The following is a 23,358-nucleotide window of genomic DNA, read 5'->3' on the forward strand; positions in this document are numbered from 1 at the left end:
ATTTCCCTAATGACTAACCTCCGAAACTTTTTAATCTACCTATCTTGTGTTCAATCCACTGACTCCACTCTCCTTACACTGCAGCAAACATCTTCACAGTGTAATTACTGAGAGCAAATGAATTTTCATATGATATCCCACACTGTGCGATTTGGTTAGAGTTCCCCTGTGCCACTGAAGACTTTCTGAGCCTGGCTGAGCCTTCCCAGGCAAAGACAAAGGTCTCTTGCTGAAGGGTGTTCCTGTGAAAGCTCCCTGGAGAATCTAATACAAAGTCACAACTGCAGGCCTCCAGGCTAAGCCACTGCTATTCAAACTAGTCAGATCATGAGTGTTATCTGAAGTTCCTTATAAGAATAGATTTTTCTGGCCCATCTTCTCAAAGTTTGTAAACAAAATTTCCAAAAGGTCAGAAATCTGTTTTCAAACAAATACCCATGGGTGATTCTTATGACCAGACCAGTTTGGTAAACTAAAGATGGTTAAGTGAAGCAGAATCAACGCAGAAGAGAGTTTGAACTAGGTAATGTGGTTTGCAGGTTATGTTCTCCCTAGCTACCTCTTACAAGAAGTTTCCAGTCTCTGACTTGTGAATGTAGCCCCATGAGCTCCCTACCAGCACCCTTATTCTGAGACTGCCAGTCCTTAACTCTTTGCAGTCTGCAAAGTTTTGGATTCAATGTGAAGCTCAGAAAGTGTGAGCTGACCCTTCCCTGGTGTTTCATGCATGGTTTTGGCCCTTCATTTTTGGTGAAATCAGAACAATCCGACTCCATGAGGGAATTTTCCAAATGCAACTTTACCACTAATCCAGAATCTCTGAGAAAGGAGCTCATGTCTCCCCCATTAGAGATGTGGCTCAGAAATACACAGTCATACAGGTGCTAGCTCAAGGCCATGTATATAACATGTGGCTAAGCATGATTCAACCCATGTAATTTCAGAGCTGGGGCACATTCTACCCTGCCACACTGCTTTGGTGACACTGGATGGTTATATGCATGGGGGGAAAAGCTGTGTAAGTAACCGTCTCGTCTGCCATCTGTACCCCCACGCGCACCCAGTCACACACTTAATGCAAACGCCACATTTATGTCCATGCAATGCTTGTTATAATTCACTGGATAATTTTGCCTGCTGTTATTTGCCCAACAGAATGCTGCAAAATACCTTGAACTCTTCTGCTTGAAGAAATCCCAGTGTGTGTTCAAGGAAGGTTTGGGAACTGAGAGTACAGTTAGAGAGAAGGCAAAGCAGGGTGACAGACACCTAGCTCTGAGAACAGATGGCCATACCTCCTCATACCACCCGAATCCCTACATCCCCTTCGAGCTGAATGAAGCTGGAAAGGGATATCACCTCAGCTCCAGGAGGCAGGAAAGAAGTGACCTCTGGGAGGGTGGCAGTAGGGAGGGGTTATGGCAAGGGGAAAAATGGGAGGGGGCATATGCTCTCAGAAAAACAAAAGTCAGGAAAATTTCCAGCCATGCTGGGCTAGTCTTGTGACTATGGCATGCTGGCGAGGGACTCCGAATCTATGGGACTCTGGAATGTTATGATGCATCAAGACAGCTCCCAGAGTTGGTCTTAAAGGAGCTCTCAGTGGTCAGCAGCTGTGCCTGAAGGAAGGCCATGGAGTTTGGAAAACCATGGGACACAAGGGTAAATGAACTGTGAATTAAGACAAGTGCCAAGCAAGACTGGAAAAGGCTACCCCAAGAAGCCTTCCCTACCATGCACATCAGCTGACAACTGTCTGTAACTCCAGCTCCAGTTTTCTTCTGGTCTCCACAGGAACACACACTCACACATCCACAGGCCTACACGCAGACATGCACACATACTCACATAATTTTAAGATAAAATTACACTGTAATTTTTTTAAAAAGGCTTTATAACTTATTTTTTTATTAGTAGTAGCATGTGGAGGACAACTCTGTAAAATCAGTTCTTTCCTTCTGCCTTGACATGGGTTCTAAGGGTTGAACTACTACATCGCCAGGCTAGTGCAGCAAGTGCCTTTTCTCACCAAGCCGTTTCACTGGCTCAACAGTGGACACATCTGTAAGGCCAGATGAAAAGCTTTTTGGACACATGGGGGTCTCTTACAAAGGGTCATAAAAAACACTCAGAGATCCACAGTATCTTCCTGACACTCATAGCTGAGTCTCGCCTGGAGTATCTGGCTGGCTTGCTACTTGCTGCTAATTCTTGTCTTTTCATCTGTGACCTTTGCTCCCCACATCTGTGTTTCTCACTTCACAGACTGCAGCTATTTCTGCTCTCTCAGTACTGAAGGGATGAGATGTCTTCCTCTTCCCAAGGTTACAGCTGGCTGGACTGGAAGGAAATGTGCTTCCCCCAGGCTCTTTTGCTGCTTGACTCTAGGAATCAGCATAACATCGGTCACACCATCTTCTAGGCCAGTCTCTTCTGTATCACTCATCACACTATCGAGGCCTGTCTCTGATATGACTATCACCCATCAGTCATTCGCCATAGTTACTGAGTACTTGCTGTGTGCCAGGTGCCGGAGGTACCGAAGTGATCAAAACATGAAGGTTATAATGCTGACCCAGTGATCCTGACACTTCAAGATATCCCAAAATAAGGTCTTCTGCACTTAAGGACTTAAAGAAATACTTGTAATATCCAAAGCTAATGAAGGACTCATATCCAAAATATATGAACTCCTAAAAAAAGCAATAAGCCAAAAAGCCCAGTGGAAAGTTGATAATACTTAAAAACTATCCAAATGGCAAAGAAATGTGTAGAAAAGGAGCTTAACCTCATGGGCTATCAGGACTATACAAACTTAAGCCAAGGGAGATGCCACTACATACCCACTAGAATGGCTACTTTTTTTTATTTATTTATTTTTTGAGTCAGGATTTCATCATGGTGGCCTTAACAAGCCTGGAATTCACTATGTAGATCAGGCTTGCCTTGAACCCATAGAGATCAGCCTGTCTCTGCCTGCCTCTTAGGTGCTAAGATTGAACAACTACAACTTTAATCTTTTCAGATTGATAGTGCCAGTGTTGATAAGGTTATAGAACAGTAAGACATTCCTAGCAAGAACATAAATTAGAAAAGGCACATCAGAAAATTATTTAGTAGTATTTCCTAAAGCTAAACACTTGCCTGCCCTATGATCTGGCCCTGTTCCAGTGTGTCAATGTGTAAATTCAGACTGGGTGGCACATGCTTTTATCCCAACATGTAAGAGGTACAGATGGAGGCAGAGTCAGGCATATTTCTGGGAGTTTGAGGCAGCCTGGTCTGAGAGTGAATTCAAGGACAGCCAGGGCTACACAGAGAGACTGTGTTTCAAAACCAAAAAGACGCCATAGCAGACTCATAATAACAACACCTGGAAACAACTGAAATTTGCATCAAGAGATGCAACTCGTGCTGTGCTCACTTAGTGACATTATGCTGTAATGAAGATGAATTAACAAATGGTACCTCGTGTGATGCGTGAGAGAAGCTAGCCACAGTATTGTACCTCCTGAGTGGCTCCATGAGAGAAAGTCCAAACACTGACAGATAAAATGAACAGTGTCAGAGAGAGGTTACCCTAGGAAAAAGGGGTGAAAGAGTGACCAAGGGGGCTTCTGGGATGGCAGTAATGACTAAATTCTTCCTTTTGATAATAGCTACATGATCCTGTTCCCTGTGTCACATAATTCGTTGGTCTATACTCTAGGTTTTACACACTTTCCCATATGTTCAATTTACTTCGACTAAAAGAAAAACTTTTCAAGTAGATAAAAAAAAAAGTAGGGGGAATAAGAGAGGGACAAAGATTTTGTTTGTAAGTTGTAAGTGAAAGTTTTTGGCCTTGAGGCAGGGTCTCAACTGTATAACCCTGACTATCCACTATCCGGGCACTCTCCCTGTAGACCCAGATGACCTCATTTTTGTAGAGATTCTCCTGCCTCCGTCTCCCAAGGGCTAAGATTGCCAACACTCAGGCAGCCATATCAACCAGTCTTAGTTTCCCTCCCAATCCGTACTCACTATTCACAAAACTGGTCTTTCCGGAGGAGACCTAGTGTTCCTCAGTCTAGGAGTAACTTCCGTATCCAAACATAGACTCAACTGTGAAGCCAAAATTGGGGTTCTGCTACAGTGACACTTGCTTTGCTAGGTCCTTAAAAAATATAAGCCTTTGATGTCCCAGCGGTGGAGCTGAACCCGGGGTTGCTGGATTGGCAGGTGAGAACAAGTTTTGTGGATACATTTGTTATCATTGTCCAAAAGAATGGCTCTCTCAGGTTGCTATAGAGTATGTGTGCTCGGTAGCCAGCACTCTCTTTCTCTCCTAGGTACATCCTATCGTTATTCAAAGATCTAGAGATATGCTCAATTGTCCCCAAGTACCTTTCTAGGGAAGAAGGGGACAGGAAAGGAACCTCTGGTCAGTCACAGGCTCTACCGATGAAAGGGGAAAGGCTGGGAATGGGAGTTCCTTTCTAGGGAGGTCACATTCCCCACGCACAAAACAACCCAAAGAGAACTGGTACTGAGTTTGGGTTGATGAGGTGAAGACACCCCAGGGAGGAAGTGGCAAATGCGAAGATAAAAACACTCTCCTCTTTGATCCCACAAGATGCGTCAGGGAAAGTTGGCCTTCATTTCGCCCGGGATGGAGACATTTCTCCCATGAGGCCACGACTGGGTCAAAGGAAGCTCGCTCCCCTCCGCCCTTACCTCAGTGGTGTGTGTAGCCCCAGCCAAGAGTCTAACAAATTTTCCCTCCAGCCTGCCCATCCCCACCCCTTTCAAGGCAGGAACTTTATTAAGGCAGATTAGGGTTCGGCCAGTCGCCCAGAGGAACAAGGACCTGGAGGGAGAGATGCCGAGCCTGAGGTATAGGAACTGTGCCCAGGAAGAAGGTAGGGACTGGGCGCCGAGAAGGAACACGCGATGGCTGCTGAGGCCCCTGCGATCGTCAACTGGCCAGCTCAAAGGAGTGGTTTCGGGTCTTCTGGAAGGCCCAGAGGCTCCCTAGAGATAGTCAAGATTCAGGGGTACATGCGTAGCAGAACGCTCGCCTGGAGAGGCCACGGGAACTCAGCGCGCAGCACCCGCCCGCGCGCTCGAGCACCGCGAGCCCACAACACCCTCCAACTCTGGGTTCCCGTCACTCTGCTGCGTTTCCCCCTCACCCCGCCCCCAGTTCACGAAACGCGGGGGAAATAGGCGGGGCCTGGGCGGGGCCCACCCCTCTTCCTGCTCTGATTGGCTGATGCAGTTGTCCATCCTGAATCTATTTTTGATGGAGGGGGGTTACCACCCGCTCTGCCCCAGATCACGTTTGCCACCCACAGCCTAACACTCTTGTCCAAGTCGGCGGGCAAGAGGCGACTGGGGACGAGCGAGCTTGGCATCTCAGGCTCAGTCCGGTCCCTACCGGCCCGAGGCGGAATATCCTGCCCCCCAGGCCACCTCCCCTCGTGGAATCGGAGCGGCGGCCTCGCAGGAAGGCAGAAGCGAAATGTAGCGAGCCGGGTGTCGCGGTTGGACGCTCGCCTTGGCTGGGGGTGTAGCGGGGCACACGCGGGGGCTCGAGGAGGACGGCTGAGGGGGTGGAGTGATGAGAAGAGGGGGTACCCTGCATCCCCCGATTCCGCGGGCCCCTGCTACTACTCTCCAGGCGCCCTTTCTCCCCAGCGAGGCGCAGGTCAGTGTTGTTGGGTCTGGGAGGGGGGAGAGGAGGGCGAGGGGCTCCAGGACGCAGTGCTTTTGCAGCCTAGAGTTGCAGGGAGTCGGCGGAAACCATCCAGTCACTCCTCCCCACCCCTGTAGTTGAGGATACCTAAACCGGGCGTTTTTGTCCATCCCCGCCTGGAAAGGAGACGCGGCGTCCTAGAGCCTGAGGCCCATCGGTAGTGGCTTTACTGCAGATGTAGTTGAGAGACTGGCCTGCCCCCTTGATAGCCCCCTTTCAGGTCCAAGTGGCCTGCCGGAAAGACGGGAAGGGTGGGGGTGTCAGGTTTTAGCGAAGGAACTCAGAACTTTGCTGGCTTGGAGGCGGTGGACTCAGACAGAGTGTTTCCTCTTGGCTGACTAGTGAGGATCTTGGAAAACAACGGTGCTGTGTTAAGGTGGCTTGGCTGGTGACCGAGTTGATTGAAGACTCGTAGAGTTTGATTCTGCCTTAACCACACTGGAGTTGACTAATTGTGAGTGTTTGGAATACTAACAGCCTGTTCATCATACCTGCAAAACCCTCTGGAATTTTTTTTTTTTTTTTTTTTTTTTTTTTACTATTAAGAGCCATGCTGGTGAAATGCAACAAGTTGGAGTCAATTCCAGAGGATTCCTTTAAGCAAAGAAAAGCAGGACGGGAAAAGACAGAGACATGATTTGGGAGTTAATGCATATTAACTTGTGACACTTGGATTTGCCTGGCTTTGTTTTTCTTTCCACTTTCTACACCTTTTACCGTTTTTTTTTTTGTTTTTAAGAATTACGTACCGTTTTTTTTTGTTTTTAAGAATTACGCTATGTCCGACTGTCCGTAACCCTAGAGGAAAGGGAGAGGCTAGGTAACCAAAAAATGTAGGTAATAAACAGTAGTTTCACCCTCTGTCTCTTCACCTAGTTAACTGCCATGTCCTATCTGACAAGCTCACAGGGTCAAGCACAGAGAGGAGTATAGACACAGCCTGGACCAGGGTCAGCCTCTATGGTTTCTGTAACACTTGACTTTCAAGGGCAAGAGTAGGTAGTAGGCCTCTGGTTCTTGGCCTTGATCTGGCTGGCTTACCCTGCTCCATTGCCTGGGGAGTTCTGACATTTTCCCCGGCAGGGGGCCTAGAACAATCAGAGGTCTAGGAATGCACCTCTCAATGATCAGTCTCTCTGTCTGTCTGCCCTGTCTTGCTGTTGCTGTCTTGCAATAAGTCACTCAAGAAGAGTGACTGCATAGGGAGTTTGCATCTGAATCTGTAACTTTACCACTAAGGGACTACACTTAAGTAATACTGAGTTCTTATCAAGATCTGTGTAGACAACTCCTGAGCACATCCCTGCCCACCCCAGCTTGCTCAGAAGGCAATGCCAAGGTCTCCTATGAAGCATCTTCCTTTTAGGCTGGCTGGGAGTCTGCTGGGAATAGAACTCACTGAGCCTCTACATGAAGTGGGGCAGGACAGTGGAATTTTAGCAGAAGAACAGCTAATAGCCACCCCTGTAACAGACTACCACATGCTCTGCAGATCATCCTAGCAGGAACTGGTTTTTGCTAATGTACCAACATTCTCTTCTCTCCTTTTTTTACTTCCTCCCAATGTAAGGTGTTCCACTCCGATTCTTGTGACTTTAAGGACCAGGCAACTGAGGAAATACAAGATCTTCTCAAAAAGGGAAGACATCTCTGGGAGAGAGGGGAAAGATAGCAGATCCTGGGACCAGCTGAGCCCAACCAAGGTGCTGTGGGAAGCGGAAAGCACCCGGCAGGAGTGGGAAGAAGCCCCAGCCTCAGATCGAGGCTTCGTTCTGAACACTCTGAACTCATTCAGCTTTTCACAAGAGAGGCCTGCAGCATCAGACACTCCAGACTCAGGTTGAGCTCTTCCCTTCTGCATGCTCCTGCTCTGAGGAGCTGGCCACTGAGAACCAAAGATTCCCCCTGGCACAGCACAGAGCTGCTGGGAGCAGGCACCCACAACCCCTAGTGGTAGCTGCTGCATCTGGTGACGACTTTGTTTCCCTCCAGCTCCAGGCTGCATTGCTTGATGGGGCTGTCTTTTGGTAGATCAGTTTCTACAGTGCCCGGTAGGAGTGGAGAGCCGTGGGAAGAGGTCCTGCGGCACTTGAGCCTGGGTTCACCCCAAGACTAAGTTCTTTCCCAAGTCAGAGTCAGAGAGAGAAAGAAAAATAAATAAATTCTCCCCTCCTCTCCTCCCTGCCTGTCATGTCCTCTAAGCCAGAGCCAAAGGACATCCACCAGCCCAACGGTACTGGCCCTACTCCCTCTCCCTGTTCTTCGGATGGCCCTGGGCGAGAGCCCTTGGCTGGGACCTCAGAGTTCCTGGGGCCTGATGAGGCTGGGGTGGAGGTGGTAGTGATTGAGTCTCGAGCGAATGCCAAGGGAGTTCGGGAGGAGGACGCACTGCTGGAGAATGGGAGCCAGAGCAACGAGAGCGACGATGTCAGCACAGACCGGGTCCCTGCACCGCCCTCGCCGCTCAAGGAGACCTCCTTTTCCATTGGACTGCAAGTGCTGTTCCCCTTCCTCCTGGCAGGCTTTGGGACTGTGGCAGCTGGCATGGTGCTGGACATTGTGCAGGTAGGAACTGAGGAGGGTGACGTCCGCTCACAAGCCCTCGCTCGAAACCTTGGCCTTCTGGGAAACTGAAGTTCCTCTCCACCTCTGTGTCAGAAGTAGCTGCTGCTTCCTAGAATACTATTTCCCTTTGGATTGCATCCTTGGTTTCATTGCTATCTCTTGTTACTTATTGTAGAACCTTCAGAGAGGCCAAGTAGCCCCAGGGAGGTGGTCAGAACAGTATTGCCTTACAGTGACAGATGTGACTCCAGAGCTCAGGCTAGGGGAGGAGTGAGGCTATTGCTTGCTATGCTTCCTCGGTGCTGTTGATTTCAGCCCAGTAGGAGACATCTAGATGGGTCTCCTCTTTATGCCTGCTTTCCTTTCTCTGGAGGTTTCAAGGATACCACTGATAGACCGCTCCTTTTGAAGCCTCCCCTCCATTCCCCCGCTGGGCAGGAATTTACTCAGCTGTCAGGAGGGTCTCAGACCCAGTGAGAAAGCTCTTAAGGCATTTTGTATTGCTGATCTGTGTGCATCCTTGGCACAGTCTCCTTGGTGAGTGAAGATGATTTGGGGAGGTGGTATAAGATCTGAAGAATCTGTAAGTGTTGTGGATGGGAACAAATGTAACCAGACCTGGGCAGAACCGTCTCTCTTTACTCCTTGTCTGTCACGAACATGCTCTGGGCAAACAGGAAACTTTGTGAGGATACTGGATAGACAAAACAGCATGAGTTGGTAGGACACCTGGGAGCTAAGAGCCAGAGCAGGAGCAAGCTGTATTTAGTGCATTGTGAGTCCCGACTTACCAAGGGCCTCCAGGTTGGAAAGAGAAGGTCTTCTTTTGAGGTAAAAGCTTTTGAAGCTCAGTGAGACATACAGAGCTTTCTACCAGTGCTAATCAGGATACATCTAGTGCTTGCTAAATGCTGGCTGTATCCTAGGTACTCCAAAGTACAGGGGCAGAAGGAGATTGGTCCTTGGGGACCACTCCCCTCACTGAGCCTCAGGTTTCCCTCACTATGGCATCTCTCAAAAGGATATGAGGTTCAAGATCACCTCCCTTTTTGCCCAGCTAGCACCAAGCCATGCACACAGAGACTGCTGAAGGGGTCTCCAGGCCCTTCTCAGATGACTGAAGGTAGTTGGTCATAGGTGCTGTGTATAATGTCCATGTAGACCATGAGTCTGACAGGAGAACCTTGCAACTTTGGAAGCTAATAAGAATGATATTTATAGCTTGCAAAAGTGCCTTGAAAAGAGGGAGCTGCCTTCCCTCTCTTCAAACCTGTTATTGTGTGGGCTATTCCTACACGGAGGTTAGGAAGCCAGTCCAGAGCTTGGGACTTCTCCCCTGCTGGTTGCCTCTCTTCCTGGGGCTGAGAGCAGGGTGAGGAAGAAGGGGAGAAGACATGAGACTGGTTTTGTCGTCTGCCTGACCTCTCCTCTCTGAGACCCTGGTTCTCATTCTTACCATTTGGGGGTTCTCAGTTACTGCCTTCAGGGAGCTTCAGGGCTGCGGGTGTAGTTCAGTAGGATGGTGTTTGCCCAGCATGCACAAAGCCCCAGTTTCCATCCCCAGCACCACAAGATGAAAACAAGGAGCCTACAGAACCAGCATCCTGGGGTAAACCAGGAGATATTTAGCTTAGTTTCTGATAATGATGATGCTAGTGTAGGGTCTTTCCTGTAAGCCTAAAAAGTACCAAGAGGGCATTGATCTTCATATTGTAGATGGGAAACTGTGGCATAGAAATGCCACTGGTCATCTCCTCCCAGAGCCTGTGTCAGTAACCCCTGTGACCTTCATTATGGCCGGGATTTGCACACTGGCTTAAGACTGAGGAGCCTGCTGTTTTTGTCTTGTCTTAAAGAACAGGGCAGACTGGGAACCAGAACAATTGGCATTGGCTTTTAAAGTGAACAAGAGCCAAAGGGAAAGTAGTATCCAGCTTGCCTTCCCCCCATCAGTCTCCACCTCTGACATGTCAGGGTTTCAGAGTAGAAACAGCCCTCTGATGGCTCGCTTTATGCCCTAGGTTGTAGGGGACCTGGAGCCGCCTAGCATGCCCACAGAGGGCTGGCATCTCCCTCGGTGTGGCATCTTGGCTCATACCAGAGCTAGGGTTCAGTTGGTGTAGATGACAATGACTGGCTTGTCCTTGTGCCCCTCCCCCTCCCCATGGTCCCACCACAGCTGGGCTAAAGCAGGGCCCACAGTTGGCTACAGCAAGATAACTGGAGTGGGCAAGTACGGGACGACAGAGGTAGGGAGCCACCTAAGGGTTCTTATTCTATACCCTGGGAAGTGATGGGGATGGTTGATGCTCTTAGATACAGGAATCACACCTATGTTCTCCTTTCGCAGGATAAAATAACCTGCAGTGATACAGTCTCAAAGTGCGTAAGATAAGGCTGTCTGCTGGTTGTTCAAGGTCCCTGTGGTTCAGAACATCAGGAGTCTGTGAACAGTACAGAGATACCTCCTTGGCCCAAGGTTCCCACTGCAGCTAAGCCTGGGCTTTTCCTAGAGCGAGACCTGCTTCTGTCTTGTCAAACGCCTTGCTTTGCTTCCTGCGTGTCGTAGCCTCCACAGTGAAATAAGGAGCAGAGGGATTCTCTGGATTAGAAAAGAGGCAGACTGCAGTCTGTTCTGACTTGCCCACTGCAGCTAATATTTGCAAGGGAAGTAGGAGCGAGCCCAGTGTTGGCTTCAGAAAGAGAGTGCATAGGAGCCTCAAGCTGCCTGTGCTTTATGCCACCCACCCACCCACCGTTTCATCATGGGGCTCCTGCAGGGGTTAGGAGGTGGTATATAATCTCCATAGGACTTCTCAACTAGATTAGGACAGGGTGATTCTCCACTCCTTGCTTTAATGCACTGTTATTTGCTGAGTATCCAGAGAAAGTAGACACCCAGACACACAAAAAGAGCTATCCTCCCCTCCCCCACCCCCATACCCTTAAATTTAAAGGTGAACATGGTTGAGGAAGGGTATAGGAGGAAAACAGAGCTGTTTTCCTGAGGCTGCTGGAGCCCCTGGGCAGGCCACTCAGTTCCTGTCTCCCTTGACCACCTTCCGCTCTGCCCATCTCTGCCCCATGTGTGCTATCAGGGCCATTTCCTTTTCTCATGCTTCCTATAGCTCTATACATGCAGGCATTGCCCTGAGGCTGCTCTGCTGGGACACCTCCAGGATGCCCTGTGGGACAAGCCTCTATCAGATAGAAATGATCTAGCCTGACCCGAGATTACCTGAAAAGTCCTTGAGCAGCTTGGTGCCTCGTGCTTAGAATGGGTGTGGGTGTAGAGTGTCATTTTAATGTCTGGATTCCATCTTTTCCCCACTCTGACTTGACTTCTTGCAAATCTGCTTCCGGAGTAGGAGGCTGGGCCAGATGAGGTTACAAGTGGAAGAGCAGGTTAGACGGCCAAGGAAGGAGTCACAGCTAGACCTCGGAGCTCTGAGGCTTGGGGTGATCACTCTGGGTCAGGGTTAGTTTTAAGTGTGGAAACAGCTGTCTGATCTACCTTACATGTAGAATATCAGGAACTGAAGAGAGAGAACAAAAATTCTGAGACACAGTAAAGATCCACAGGTGTTCCCTTCTACCCTGAGATCCAAGCAGAGTTTCCTGGATCCTGCTGCATCTCCATTCATTCAGGAAGGTGTGGGTGGTAGCTTGACTTAGGCTTAGTTGACTGGTTTGACTTCACGGGCAGACACTCCCAGCCAGGGTGAACCGGATGGGCCTGAATTAGGCCAAAGGAGTAAGAAAAACCACTCTCATCTATACCTACCTCTCCATCCTCAACCCCTAACCTCAGGACCACCCTGCTTTCTGGATGGCTCTGCTTCCCAGAGTCCTGTGCGTGCATATAGGTCACAGACTCCCGTGCCTGAGCTGCATCTTTGAGAGAGTTTTGTGGGTAGGAAAATGAGATGTGGGGATTGGCTCTCTGGTCCCGGGTGCCAGCTTAGGGCTTTGCTGGGCCAAAAGGTCAAGTAGTACAATTTCCAGGCTGTATTCTGTGAGCTGGGAAGACTTCACCGGGGGCTGGAGGGGCTGCTACTGGCCATGATCCTTTCCCCTGCTGATACACCCCATCTCATCCCTTCCAAAACCCCACAACTTCTAGATTCCCCCGTAGTTCAAAGCAGAGGGCGTGTATGTATTGGAAGGAGAAAACTAGAGGTGCTTAGGGTGGCAGCTAGGGAAGTTAACTGAACTTTATACAGTCTTTCCTTTAGGATCTTATTGCTGTGTAGCTCAGGCTAGACTCACTCACAACATGTCTCATCATCCTGAATGATAGACTTACAGGCTTGTCCCACCAAGCCCCACTATATTTTTTTTTCTTGATGATAAAGACATGCTGTACTCCTTACAAACACTTCAAGTGCTTCCTTCTATTCTTATGTCTTTATTGGCATGCACCCATCGCCTTCAGAGAGCTTAGGTATAGGAAGGCAGGCATTTGAGGCAAGGATAGGATGAGGGGCCGTGCTCTCAGAGAGCTCCAAAAGCCCACACTTGTTAAGGGAGGGGAAGAATCTTTCCCTCTCTGAAACTGTGTGTCCATTTTGAGTGGAGCAAGTCCGATTAGGCCTCAGCTAAAAGGAGCTGGATTGCCAAGGGTGTGTGTTCCAGCTTTGTCCAAGAGTAACAGACCCAGGGCTCATGAGGCACCTCACAGGAGCGGCCTGGGAAGGAGGATGATAGTCACCTTCCCAAGTGTTTGAAAAGCAATGGCTGAAATGTCAGACAGCCATGGGGTCAGGAGTGCCTTTAGGAGCCACTACAAAGAATCCTAGGGCCAGGAGCCTATGCTGTAGCCAAGGGTATGCTGTAGCTATGCTGTAGCCCTGAAGAAATGAGCTGTTCTCTGGATCCTGTTCACTCCACACACTCCAAGAACACTAACAAAAAGACAAGGTCTTTTCCTCATAGGGACCACCAGTGTCTTAGCCTCTGCTCCCTGGCCCAGACCATAACATGACCTTGTGCATCTTGTTGTCTGTTTGAGACAAAGTCTCTCTTTGTACCTCTAGCCACCTTCAGACTCCCAATCCTCCTGCCTCAGTCTCTGAATGCTAGGATTACAGACACACCATCTGGGTTGTTTGTATGTTTGTTTGTTTTTAATGTTGCAGAAAATCACATAACAGGAAACTATACCGTAACCATCTTGAAGTATATAAACTATGTTCTCTGCTTGCTAATCCCGTTCTCTCCAGCCCTTAGCAACCACAATATTCATTTTCTCTCTCTCTCTCTCTCTCTCTCTCTCTCTCTCTCTCTCTCTCTCTCTCTCTTGCTCTCTCTCTCGCTCTCTGTTTCTATGAATGTGATGACTACTGCAGAACTTACATAAGTGGAATCATACAATATTTGCCTCGTCATGGCTGACTGTTGTGGTAGAATGTCCTTAGGATTCATCCATGTTACAGCATGGAACAGGATCTCCTTCTCAAGCCAGAGACATGGCTCAGTATTTGTGTACCATATTGTACTGGCCCCTCAGCTGTTGGTGGACAGTTGGATCGATTCTGTCTCCCAGCTGTCATGAATACCTGAAGCTGTGAACAGGAGTGGACAGATGTCTCTTCAAGATCCTGCTTTCTTTCAGTTATTTTGGATAAATACTTAGGACTCAGGACTAAGTAGTCAGGAGAAGAAATTGGATTGCTAGACCATGTGGCTATTCTACTTATTTAATTGTTCGTTCATTTTTGTGTGTATGTATTACATGAATTGTGTACATGTTGCATTGGTATGTGCACATACATGGAGACCAGAGGTCAACGTGAGACATTTTTTTCTGTTGCTCTCCACCGTATGTATGTATGTATGTATGTATGTATGTATGTATGTGTATATGTATATATATACACATGCACATATATATACATGCATATGTACATACACATATATTAGTATTTTGTGTGTGTGTGAATATTTTACCTGTATCATATCTATGCATCATGCCTAATGCCTCTAGAGAGTCCAGAAAATCTCTTGGGATTATAGACAATTGTGAGCTACTATGTGGATTGAACCCCAGTCCTCTGCAAGAGTAGTTAGTGCTCTTAACCACTGTGCCATCTCCCCAGACCCATCTCTACCTTGTTTTTTTGAGATAGAGTCTCTCACTAAACTTGGAGCTCCCTGATTGGCTAAGCTGGTGGCTCATTAATCTTCAAGGCCCAGCAAGCCTTAGCGCCGGGGGTTACGGACACTGCTGTGCCTGGCTTTTCATGTGCCTGCTAGGGATACAAACTCAAGTACAGAGGCTTGTGCAACAAGCACTTTACCGGCTGAGCCATCTCTCCAGCATATTTGGGTATTTGTTTATTTGGTTGATTGGTTTGGTTGGGTTTTTTTGTTTGCTTGTTTTGTTTTGTTTTGTTTTGTTTTGTTTTTTTCAAGACAGGGTTTCTCTGTGTAGCCCTGGCTGTCCTAGAACTCTCTGTAAACCAGACTAGCCTCAAACTCAGAGATCCACCTACCTCTGCTTCCCAAGTGCTGGGATTAAAGGTGTGTGCCACCACCACCACTACCACCTGGCTTGTTTATTTATTTTTTTTTTAAGATTTATTTATTTTATGTATGTGAGTACACTGTAGCTGTCTTCAGACACACCAGAAGAGGGCACCGGATCTCACTACAGATGGTTGTGAGCCACCATGTGGTTGCTGGGAATTGAACTCAGGACCTTTGGAAGAGCAGTCAGTGCTCTTAACCTCTGAGCCATCTCTCCAGCCCTGGCTTGTTTATTTTTAAGATAGTCTTGCTATATAGATAGCTAGCCCTGAGCTTTCAGAAATACCTATACCTCCCAAGTGCTGAGGATACACATGCAATTTATTTTTAGTGTGAGGAACTGTCTTACTGTACTTCAAGGCAGCTATAGTTTATAATCCCACCAATAATGCAGCAGTGTCCCATCTTCATGTCTGTGCCAATACTTGGTATTTTCTGTCTGTCCTCTTAACCGTCTTAACAGGTATGAGGTGACACCTCACTGTGGTTTCGATTGGCAGCCTTGTTTTTTAGCAGTAGGATAGAGGGAGGGGCTGGAATTGCCTTATGGGCTAGCTCACTGGTTTAGCCCCTGAACTGAATGAACAGGAGCTTGGTGCCTTATAACATGTCTGAGGGCCCCAGCTCACCATCGTGAGAAAGCCTGCCGGGGAAGCAGCATGCAAGCCCTCCCTGCATCTCTTAGAGACTCAAAAGGCTCTCAGCCCAGCACACTTGCGCATTACAGCTCCTTTTCTCCAAACACCCCAAAGAACCTGTATACCTCAACCTGCTGCCCGTCCCTCCTCCCCTCACAAACATGCAGACTTTCCATTCTTAAAACTCCACAGTGCTTTAGGGCTAGGAAGTGGAGCAGGGGCGTAATCCCGGCTTCTTTAGGGAAATCCTCAGTTTTGGTTACAGCTGAGGCTGACCTGGGTTCCTACAGTAACTAGGACAGTACTTTCAGAGCCTCAGTTTCCTCATGTGCAGAATGGGAACAAAAAACAAACAAACAAACAAAAACCTCTTCATTGGCTTGTTGGGGTGACTAAATGAGAAAATACATTAACATATGTTGGTCAAATAAGTTGGTGGGAGAGATTGACCCAGGACTCGAACTCATGTCTCCTGACTCCAGGCTCAGTCTCTCCCAACAGGGGTGTATTTGCTTCTGTTAGCTAAGAGATTGGGAGCGCAGAGAGGAATCAGAAATCTCTTGCAGACCAGCATAAGGAGAAGCAATGTCTAAATACAGAGCCTGTTAGGGGAAAGTCACTGTGGCTGAGACCCAAAGTCCTTGGAAATAGAAACCAAACAAACGTTCTAGTCACCCCTGCCTCAGCCCTGTGGAGCTTAGCTCTCCACAGCTGAGACAACACCTCCCAAGGCCGAGGCCACAGAGCAACTGGATGAAGACGAGGGAGCTGCGGAGTGCTCTCTGAAAGTATATCATTAAGGAGTTCTGGAGCGTAAGCCAATTTGGGATGTTCTAGGTCTCATGACAGCACACAGAAGGGAGAGTGTCAGGCTCGGGGGGTCTCTCCTGTTCTGAGGTGGGGGTTAGGCTGTGCTTTTTGGAATTCATGGACTTATTCCACTTTCAGACTTCTTGCAGAGAGGTAAGGTGCCTCATGTGCTTGCTCCTGTGGGTCCTGTTTCCCTCTCCTGTCCCCTGACCCCACTCTGTTCAACTTCAATGCCAGTCCTTTGAGGTACTGAAATTCTTGGACTCTGTTCATCTTATAGCACTGGGAGGTCTTCCAGAAGGTGACAGAGGTCTTCATCCTGGTGCCTGCACTGCTGGGGCTCAAAGGGAACTTGGAAATGACCCTGGCATCGAGGCTGTCCACTGCAGTGAGTGTCCTAGCTGTGGGAAGTAGGGGGGAGGGGCAGGGAGAAGGTAGTGGGCAACATAGAGACTAGTAGGTATCCACATAACGGCCTGGACCCGAGGAGGAAAGGGAAGCCGTGGAGGGAGATCCCAGACTGGGTGTCCTGTCCCTGGGCAGGGGCTCCCTGCCCAGAATGGTTCCCAGGCTCAGGCTCTGGATGTCCCAGCCATCCCTGGATGCCTGCCCCACCTCCTGCTTTGCAACCTGCCTCGTGACTGTTTGTGCAGCTTTGACAGGCAGGCATCATGCTGGTCCCTCCAGCCACACAGGTGGGGGCCTCCTCTGATCTCCAGCCCTACTCTGCAGCTGGGCAGGAGCAGAGCCAGGCCATCCCCACACCCCTTCAAACCCTTTCCCCGTGGCAGCTTATTCTTCAAGAGAATAGGCATTTCCACCTCCCACAATCCTTCATATCGGCCACAGACAATTGTGGACTGAACCCAATAGAAAGCCATGGTTGGGAGGCAAGAGGTGTTAAAACTCAGGACCAGGCATGTCCCTCTGGGCCAAGTCTGGAGAAGATGGCGTAGAGGGCAGCCAGCCTAACCCACCCCAACTTGTTCTTCCTTTCTCCTGGCTGGTGCAACCCACTCCTTCCTTTCCAAATACTGGCAGCCTCAGCCCTTGGGCCAGCAACTGACCTTGCCTTCCCTAAGAGAACAGGCTGCTTCAGAGCCAGGACAGAGTCATGCAGATCTATGCAGGAACGTGCTGCCTGGATAAACAAGACAGATTGGGATCAGCCACAGCTCCCCTCACATCCCGGAATGCACCTGCCTTGGGTGCTTTCTTGCTCTAGCCCTAGAGCCTTAGGCTGCATGCATTGCTTTTTTGATCCAGTGTAACAGATAGAGCCCCAAGCCCTGTGCAGCCTGCTCCAACTCCTCACCCTCCCTCTTCCAGGCCAACATTGGACAAATGGACACACCTAAGGAGCTCTGGCGGATGATCACGGGGAATATGGCCCTTATCCAGGTAAGAAAACATGGACCAGTGACAATAGGCTAAGTATCTCCTTAGTCAGGAATCCCTGAAAGGCTTAGGTCAGCCCAGCTGGATCCTAAGTGGTTCTCCAGTGTCTGCAAAGTAGGCTAGGAGGTGACTAGTTACTCAGGAAAATGGCCAAGATACAGAGAGCCCCAGCAGCTTCTACCTCCCATGTCCAGGCACTAGGTGGTTTTGGGGATTTTGAACCTCCACCAATTGTTGCAGTAGAACCAGGTTTGTGAGTGTTAGCGTGTCCTCTGCCACTGCTGTCCCATCTTCCCAGGAGGCCACACAGATCAAATGTCTTCCCCCTTGAGTCCCAGGTCTTGACTCTGACTGGTCTCTAGGCTGTTGATTCTCACCCCATCTCCAGAAAAATATCCAACCAGCCAGTAACATGTCTGGATTTTTGTAGGGTACATTACCCTCTACTAGGGTAGCACTAAAACTAAATAAAGTCATCCTTCTAGCCTGCAAGGGCTGTAGAGCCCAGTCCTGTGTGCTTGCTAAGGGCTAGGAATTATCCACTGGGTGTTCAGTGACCCCAGCTAAGGAGTTCTGCTCCAGACTCTCCACATAACCACACCTCTCCACAGGTACAGGCCACAGTGGTGGGCTTCCTGGCATCCATCGCAGCCGTCGTCTTTGGCTGGATCCCTGATGGCCACTTCAGCATCCCACATGCCTTCCTGCTATGCGCCAGCAGTGTGGCTACAGCCTTCATTGCCTCCTTGGTCCTAGGTAAGGAAGGGAAGAAGGCATAGCGAGGAGGACGCCACTCCCAAGGTGTTGACTCTGCCTTTCGCGTCCTTCTTCCCTTCTCACCCTACCCAGCCTGCCTCTCCTTCTTCACCAGGTATGATCATGATCGGAGTCATCATTGGGTCTCGAAAGATTGGGATCAACCCAGACAACGTGGCCACGCCCATCGCCGCTAGCCTGGGTGACCTCATCACCTTGGCACTCCTCTCAGGCATCAGCTGGGGACTCTACCTGGAACTGAGTAAGGCGAAGGCCACTGAGAATGGCTTGGGTGGGATTGGGAGAGATAGGGACCATTTTGCAAACATGGGAAGATTTTTCCTGTATTGTTAACTGTATGAACTGTTTGTCACAACTTCTGGCGCAGGGTAGCAAGGCTAAATAGGCACTGATGTCAGTTCCTGTAGGTAGGCACCCGAGGAGGGAGAGTATCAGGACTCATCCCTGCTTGATCCTAGGGGTTTCGTTTCTCCTGGAGGGATGAGATGTGGGAAAGGGAAAGGAAAGAATGGAAGACTAGAATCTGCTTGCATACTGGAGAAGAAGATGGGAAACAGAGATTTCTGGGATCAGACCAGGAGACAGTCTAGTCTCTGTCTTTTGTTAACTTTCCTGCCTCAGCTGGGCATGGTGGTATGAATGCAATACACACACACACACACACACCACACACCCCTATGATCCCAGCTACTCAAGAGGAAAAAAAAACCAGGAAGATCGTATGAGACCAACTTGGGCTCCATAGTATGTATGACCTTGTCTCTAAAACCGTGTAGTGCCTGGGTAGCTCTCTGCTTAATTTCTTCCTCTACAAAATGGGCAAAGCTGGCCTCATTAGGTCTGAGTACGATGTTGCTGAGGTGAGGTGCTATGTATCCAGGCACTTAGGGTAGAATGTCTGTGGATGAGCTGGTCTCTTGGGACGTCTGCAGCCTCAGCTGGCAGAAACAGGGTACTAGGGCCATGGTGCTTATCTCCCTCTGGTTTCTGCCCTCACAGAGCACTGGCGATACATCTACCCCCTGGTGTGTGCCTTCTTTGTGGCCCTGCTGCCTGTCTGGGTGGTTCTGGCCCGAAGAAGCCCAGCCACAAGGGAGGTGTTGTATTCAGGCTGGGAGCCTGTCATCATTGCTATGGCCATCAGCAGGTAGGCTGGGGGCCCGGGTTCACACCCCTGTACCACTCCCACCTCAGCATAGACCCCATCTGAACCCCTAGAGCGGGGAGAAATGCAGCATATACTGGAAATGCATCAATAGTGTCAGCCATGTGTCCTACTGCAAGTGACAGGAACTATTAGGTTTCATTCCAAAGCAGAACATACTGACCTTGGGAACTAAAAAGCAGCTGCATTCTGGGACACACAGTATTGTCAGGACCCTGGGACTCTCTATGGATCTGCCTACTTTGTGGGGGTCAGCAGAGCAGGTTTTCACTCTTCTGACTCCTCCTAGTTCCAGCAAGAGGACAGAGAGGCTTTCCCCCAACAGCACACAAAGACCCAGTATAGAGTGTCACTGCTTCCTCTTCAATTGGTCACAGTTCTATCCTTGAATCAGTCACTTGCTCTTGGAAATGCAGCTGTCTTTGGACGGCCTGGGCTTAACCACAGCTGAAGCACAGTGACTGAGTTCGAGAGAACTGGTTCCCTCAGGGAGGAGCCAGTGCAGTTACTATAGAGGAAATCAGTGCTGAGCAGGCAGGCGACAGGGATCCTCACGGGAATGCAGCTGTGCTCACCCTTCTTGTACCAGAGTCACTGTGCCAAGTCAGGAGATTATGAGCAACAACTGTTGCATGCACTAGAACTGAGGACTGAAAGGAGAGACTCCTGGAAGCCACTTTGCTATCCTTGCCCCCAAAGTTAGATAGGCCTATGCCTCTCATCCCAGAGACTGGAGCAGAACCTTCAGTGGTTCTTATGTCATTTGTCTTTGTGTCTCTATAGTGTGGGAGGCCTCATCTTGGACAAGACTGTCTCAGATCCCAACTTTGCAGGAATGGCTGTCTTCACACCTGTGATTAATGGTGAGACATTAGCATCAGCTGCTGGGGGAACGAAAAGGGACATGGGAGTTGGCTTCTGTGTCATTCAGGGCTCTAGCAGGCCAGAGAATCTAGCTCAGAGAGGACAAGACCTAATGGAGATGAGGTGAAAGGACCAACAGAGGACCACGAGGAACCCAGAAATTAGCAACATGAAAGCCTCTAGCCCTCAGGGGCCAAGGGGACCGAGAAATTGTCTTGTAGGAGCCCAGTTAGAATTTCCCCCTACTCCCTGCAAGAGTAAGCTCCTGCCAAAAAGCATTAAAGGATCCAGAAGGAAAATAAAAAACACTCGACTCCTCTCCTTGTTTACGTGTTGGGGCCTTCCGCTGCACGAGTCTAAATAGAAGCACCCCGCAGTTGATACTGATATCTAATTGATTTCACACTTGATACTGAAAGCTGGTTATTGGGTGACTATGTGATGAGTGCCTTCGTTAGCTCCAGAGAAAATGAAGGCAAGGAGAGCCTTGGACCCTGCTGTGTAGAAGGCTGGTGTCCATGCTGCACACACAGGTGCAGCAGTCAGGCCTTATCCCCGCCATCACTCTGAGAGCCACTTCAAGAGTACATGGGACTACTGCACCTGCATGTAAGGGAAGTTGAAAGCCTAGAGGGTCCCTCAGAAGCCGTGAAGTATTTGTCTTCTTCCATCATTCTCTTGGCACTAGAGGGAAGGATGATGTCCTCACAGACCCTAGTGAAGGTAGAAGACAGGGCCCCTAGAGATACGGGACAAAGAACAAGGCATTTTCCTCCCAATCCTTCCTACTCCGAGTCCTGTGTGTCTCTCTGCAGGTGTCGGGGGCAATCTGGTGGCTGTGCAGGCCAGCCGTATCTCCACCTTCCTCCACATGAACGGCATGCCAGGGGAGAACTCTGAGCCAACTCCTCGTCGCTGCCCCAGTCCATGCACCACCTTCTTCAGCCCTGGTAACCATAGGATCTCACCCTCCCAGGTCCATTCCTGCCTTAGAGGGAGGGGGAGGGCAGCCAGGAACCTCACTAGAGAAACAGCTGGGGCCCCGGTTCAAGGTTCTCCTCTGCTGGGCTGTGCCTGCTCTTCTAAAGAGCGAAGCCCAGATGAGACATTGTCTTTTCCTAAAACACCCTAGAGAGATAGCTGTGTGCTGACCTAGAATATGGCATTGACCATCCTGTGACCTCCTGGGGCCAATGCTTCTCTTCCCATCTTCCTCTCTCTCTCCTCTTCCAGATGTAAATTCACGCTCAGCCAGGGTCCTCTTCCTCCTTGTGGTCCCAGGACACCTGGTGTTCCTCTACACCATCAGCTGTATGCAGGGCGGGCACACCACCCTCACCCTCATCTTCATCATCTTCTACATGACGGCTGCACTGCTCCAGGTATGACCTAGCAGAAGCAGGGGAGAGCCCAGGGGCCCACATGGAGCAAGAACCCCAGGTTTGGACCTAGTCTCTTGCCACTCAGGACTCTGGAGGATAGACTTTGGCTCTAGAAAAATTACTACCATGCTGTGACTTCAGCCTGGTTGTGTTCCTTCTCAGCCTCAGTGGTACACTTCAAAGTGAGAGGAATAGACCAGCCGCAGGGGTTTCAGGCAGGTGGTAACAGGGTGCCTAGCAGGTGGACTTGAACCACCCATATATACTCTGTCCTTTGCTGGGCTTCATTTAAAACAAGGGTGTTCATAGCTAGAACAAATGTCAAAACCATTGTACAAGACAAATCCATCTTCAAGACTCATCCAGCCTTGTCTTTCTGTAATGCTGTGGTACCTTCTCCCCATGGCATTACTAGAGTTGATTTATCCATAAGCAATTATCCTTCCAAACCCCCGAATGACTCCTTAGAAAAGTTGTCTGTTAGGAATCTTGGCGAGAGCCAGGCTGAGAATCAGCCATATGCTGTTTCCCAGCAGTCGTTACCCAGTTCACCATGCTCCCTTGCAGATGTAGTCAGGTGCACCCTTGACGGGAAAGGAGCGTGGGCAAGCCAAGGGGCTTTTGTTGCCGTCTCAGTAGATCTCTTCCCCTGGATTGAAAGCCAAAACTCCATTCCTTCACCCATCCTAGGGGTCATGACCCTGTGGTCAATTTTAGCTGTGCTTCCTTCTCCAAGTCTGTAGAGAGGCAACGTGGTAACAATTGCTCCCTGTAACGTTCTGCCAGGTCCTTTTGCCACCTGTCCCAGTATGTGTCCTTGTGTTACTCAGGAGGCTACAATGTGAAGACAGCTGTCGCCATTTCCACTCTAGTGCATAGGCTAAAGGCCCGTAACCACACTCTTCTGCAGCTGTCAGAAAGGCTATGAAGTTCCAGGGAGGCTGGAGGGCACCCAGGGCTAGGCCCACGGGAGTACAAGGTAGCTGTGTGCAGAGCAGGGGTGTGTGAAAGGATCTAGGGTAGTCATCCCTGGCTTCGTTACAGAGAGGCCAGAACAACCAGGTATACCTAAAAATAGGGAACAGCTCTGGCTCCTACCCCTGAGTCCCTTAAGACAGAATTATCATACCACAGTCTTTACAAAGTACAGGCAAGAATAAATCCCGGCAGATGACAGTGTCAGCCTAACAGTTAGAAAGCATCTCATTCTCACATAGACATGGTCATGTGGGGACCCCTAAATCAGGTATTAATGTCCAATGAAGTGCAGCTCCAATTGCAAAGTGCATGTACTTCTTACTAAAATGTAGCTTCCTATTCACGAGGCCCAGTGTTAGGCCTGAGGTTGTACATTTGTGATACACTCCCCACTGCAGGCGATAGATACTATTGGTCCTGGACCCAGTAACTATATTGTGATCTCTGTTATTTTCTCTCTCTCTCTCTCTCTCTCTCTCTCTCTCTCTCTCTCTCTCTCTCTCTCTCTCTCTCTCT

The 23,358-nt window shown here is 49.3% G+C and overlaps 1 protein-coding gene across 2 annotated transcripts in view; it reads left to right on the forward strand.

Moving 5' to 3' along the window:
- Positions 1–5,283: 5,283 nt before the first annotated feature.
- Positions 5,284–23,358, forward strand: part of Slc41a1 (solute carrier family 41 member 1) — a 21,130-nt gene continuing 3,055 nt past the window's right edge. Inside the window, exons 1-10 of one of the 2 annotated variants that reach the window (XM_028764740.1) lie at positions 5,284–5,689; positions 7,308–8,302; positions 16,559–16,666; positions 17,608–17,679; positions 18,288–18,432; positions 18,548–18,694; positions 19,453–19,600; positions 20,402–20,481; positions 21,298–21,432; positions 21,716–21,864. In XM_028764740.1, coding sequence (XP_028620573.1) covers positions 7,928–8,302; positions 16,559–16,666; positions 17,608–17,679; positions 18,288–18,432; positions 18,548–18,694; positions 19,453–19,600; positions 20,402–20,481; positions 21,298–21,432; positions 21,716–21,864 — 1,359 coding nt within the window. In that variant the 5' untranslated portion in view covers positions 5,284–5,689; positions 7,308–7,927. Of the gene's footprint in view, positions 5,690–5,998; positions 6,192–7,307; positions 8,303–16,558; positions 16,667–17,607; positions 17,680–18,287; positions 18,433–18,547; positions 18,695–19,452; positions 19,601–20,401; positions 20,482–21,297; positions 21,433–21,715; positions 21,865–23,358 lie in introns of those variants that run through there. The other variant, XM_028764741.1, reaches the window with a different exon arrangement.

Source organism: Grammomys surdaster, unplaced genomic scaffold (assembly GCF_004785775.1).
Source record: "Grammomys surdaster isolate TR1022 unplaced genomic scaffold, NIH_TR_1.0 145, whole genome shotgun sequence".
Lineage (NCBI taxonomy): Eukaryota > Metazoa > Chordata > Mammalia > Rodentia > Muridae > Grammomys > Grammomys surdaster.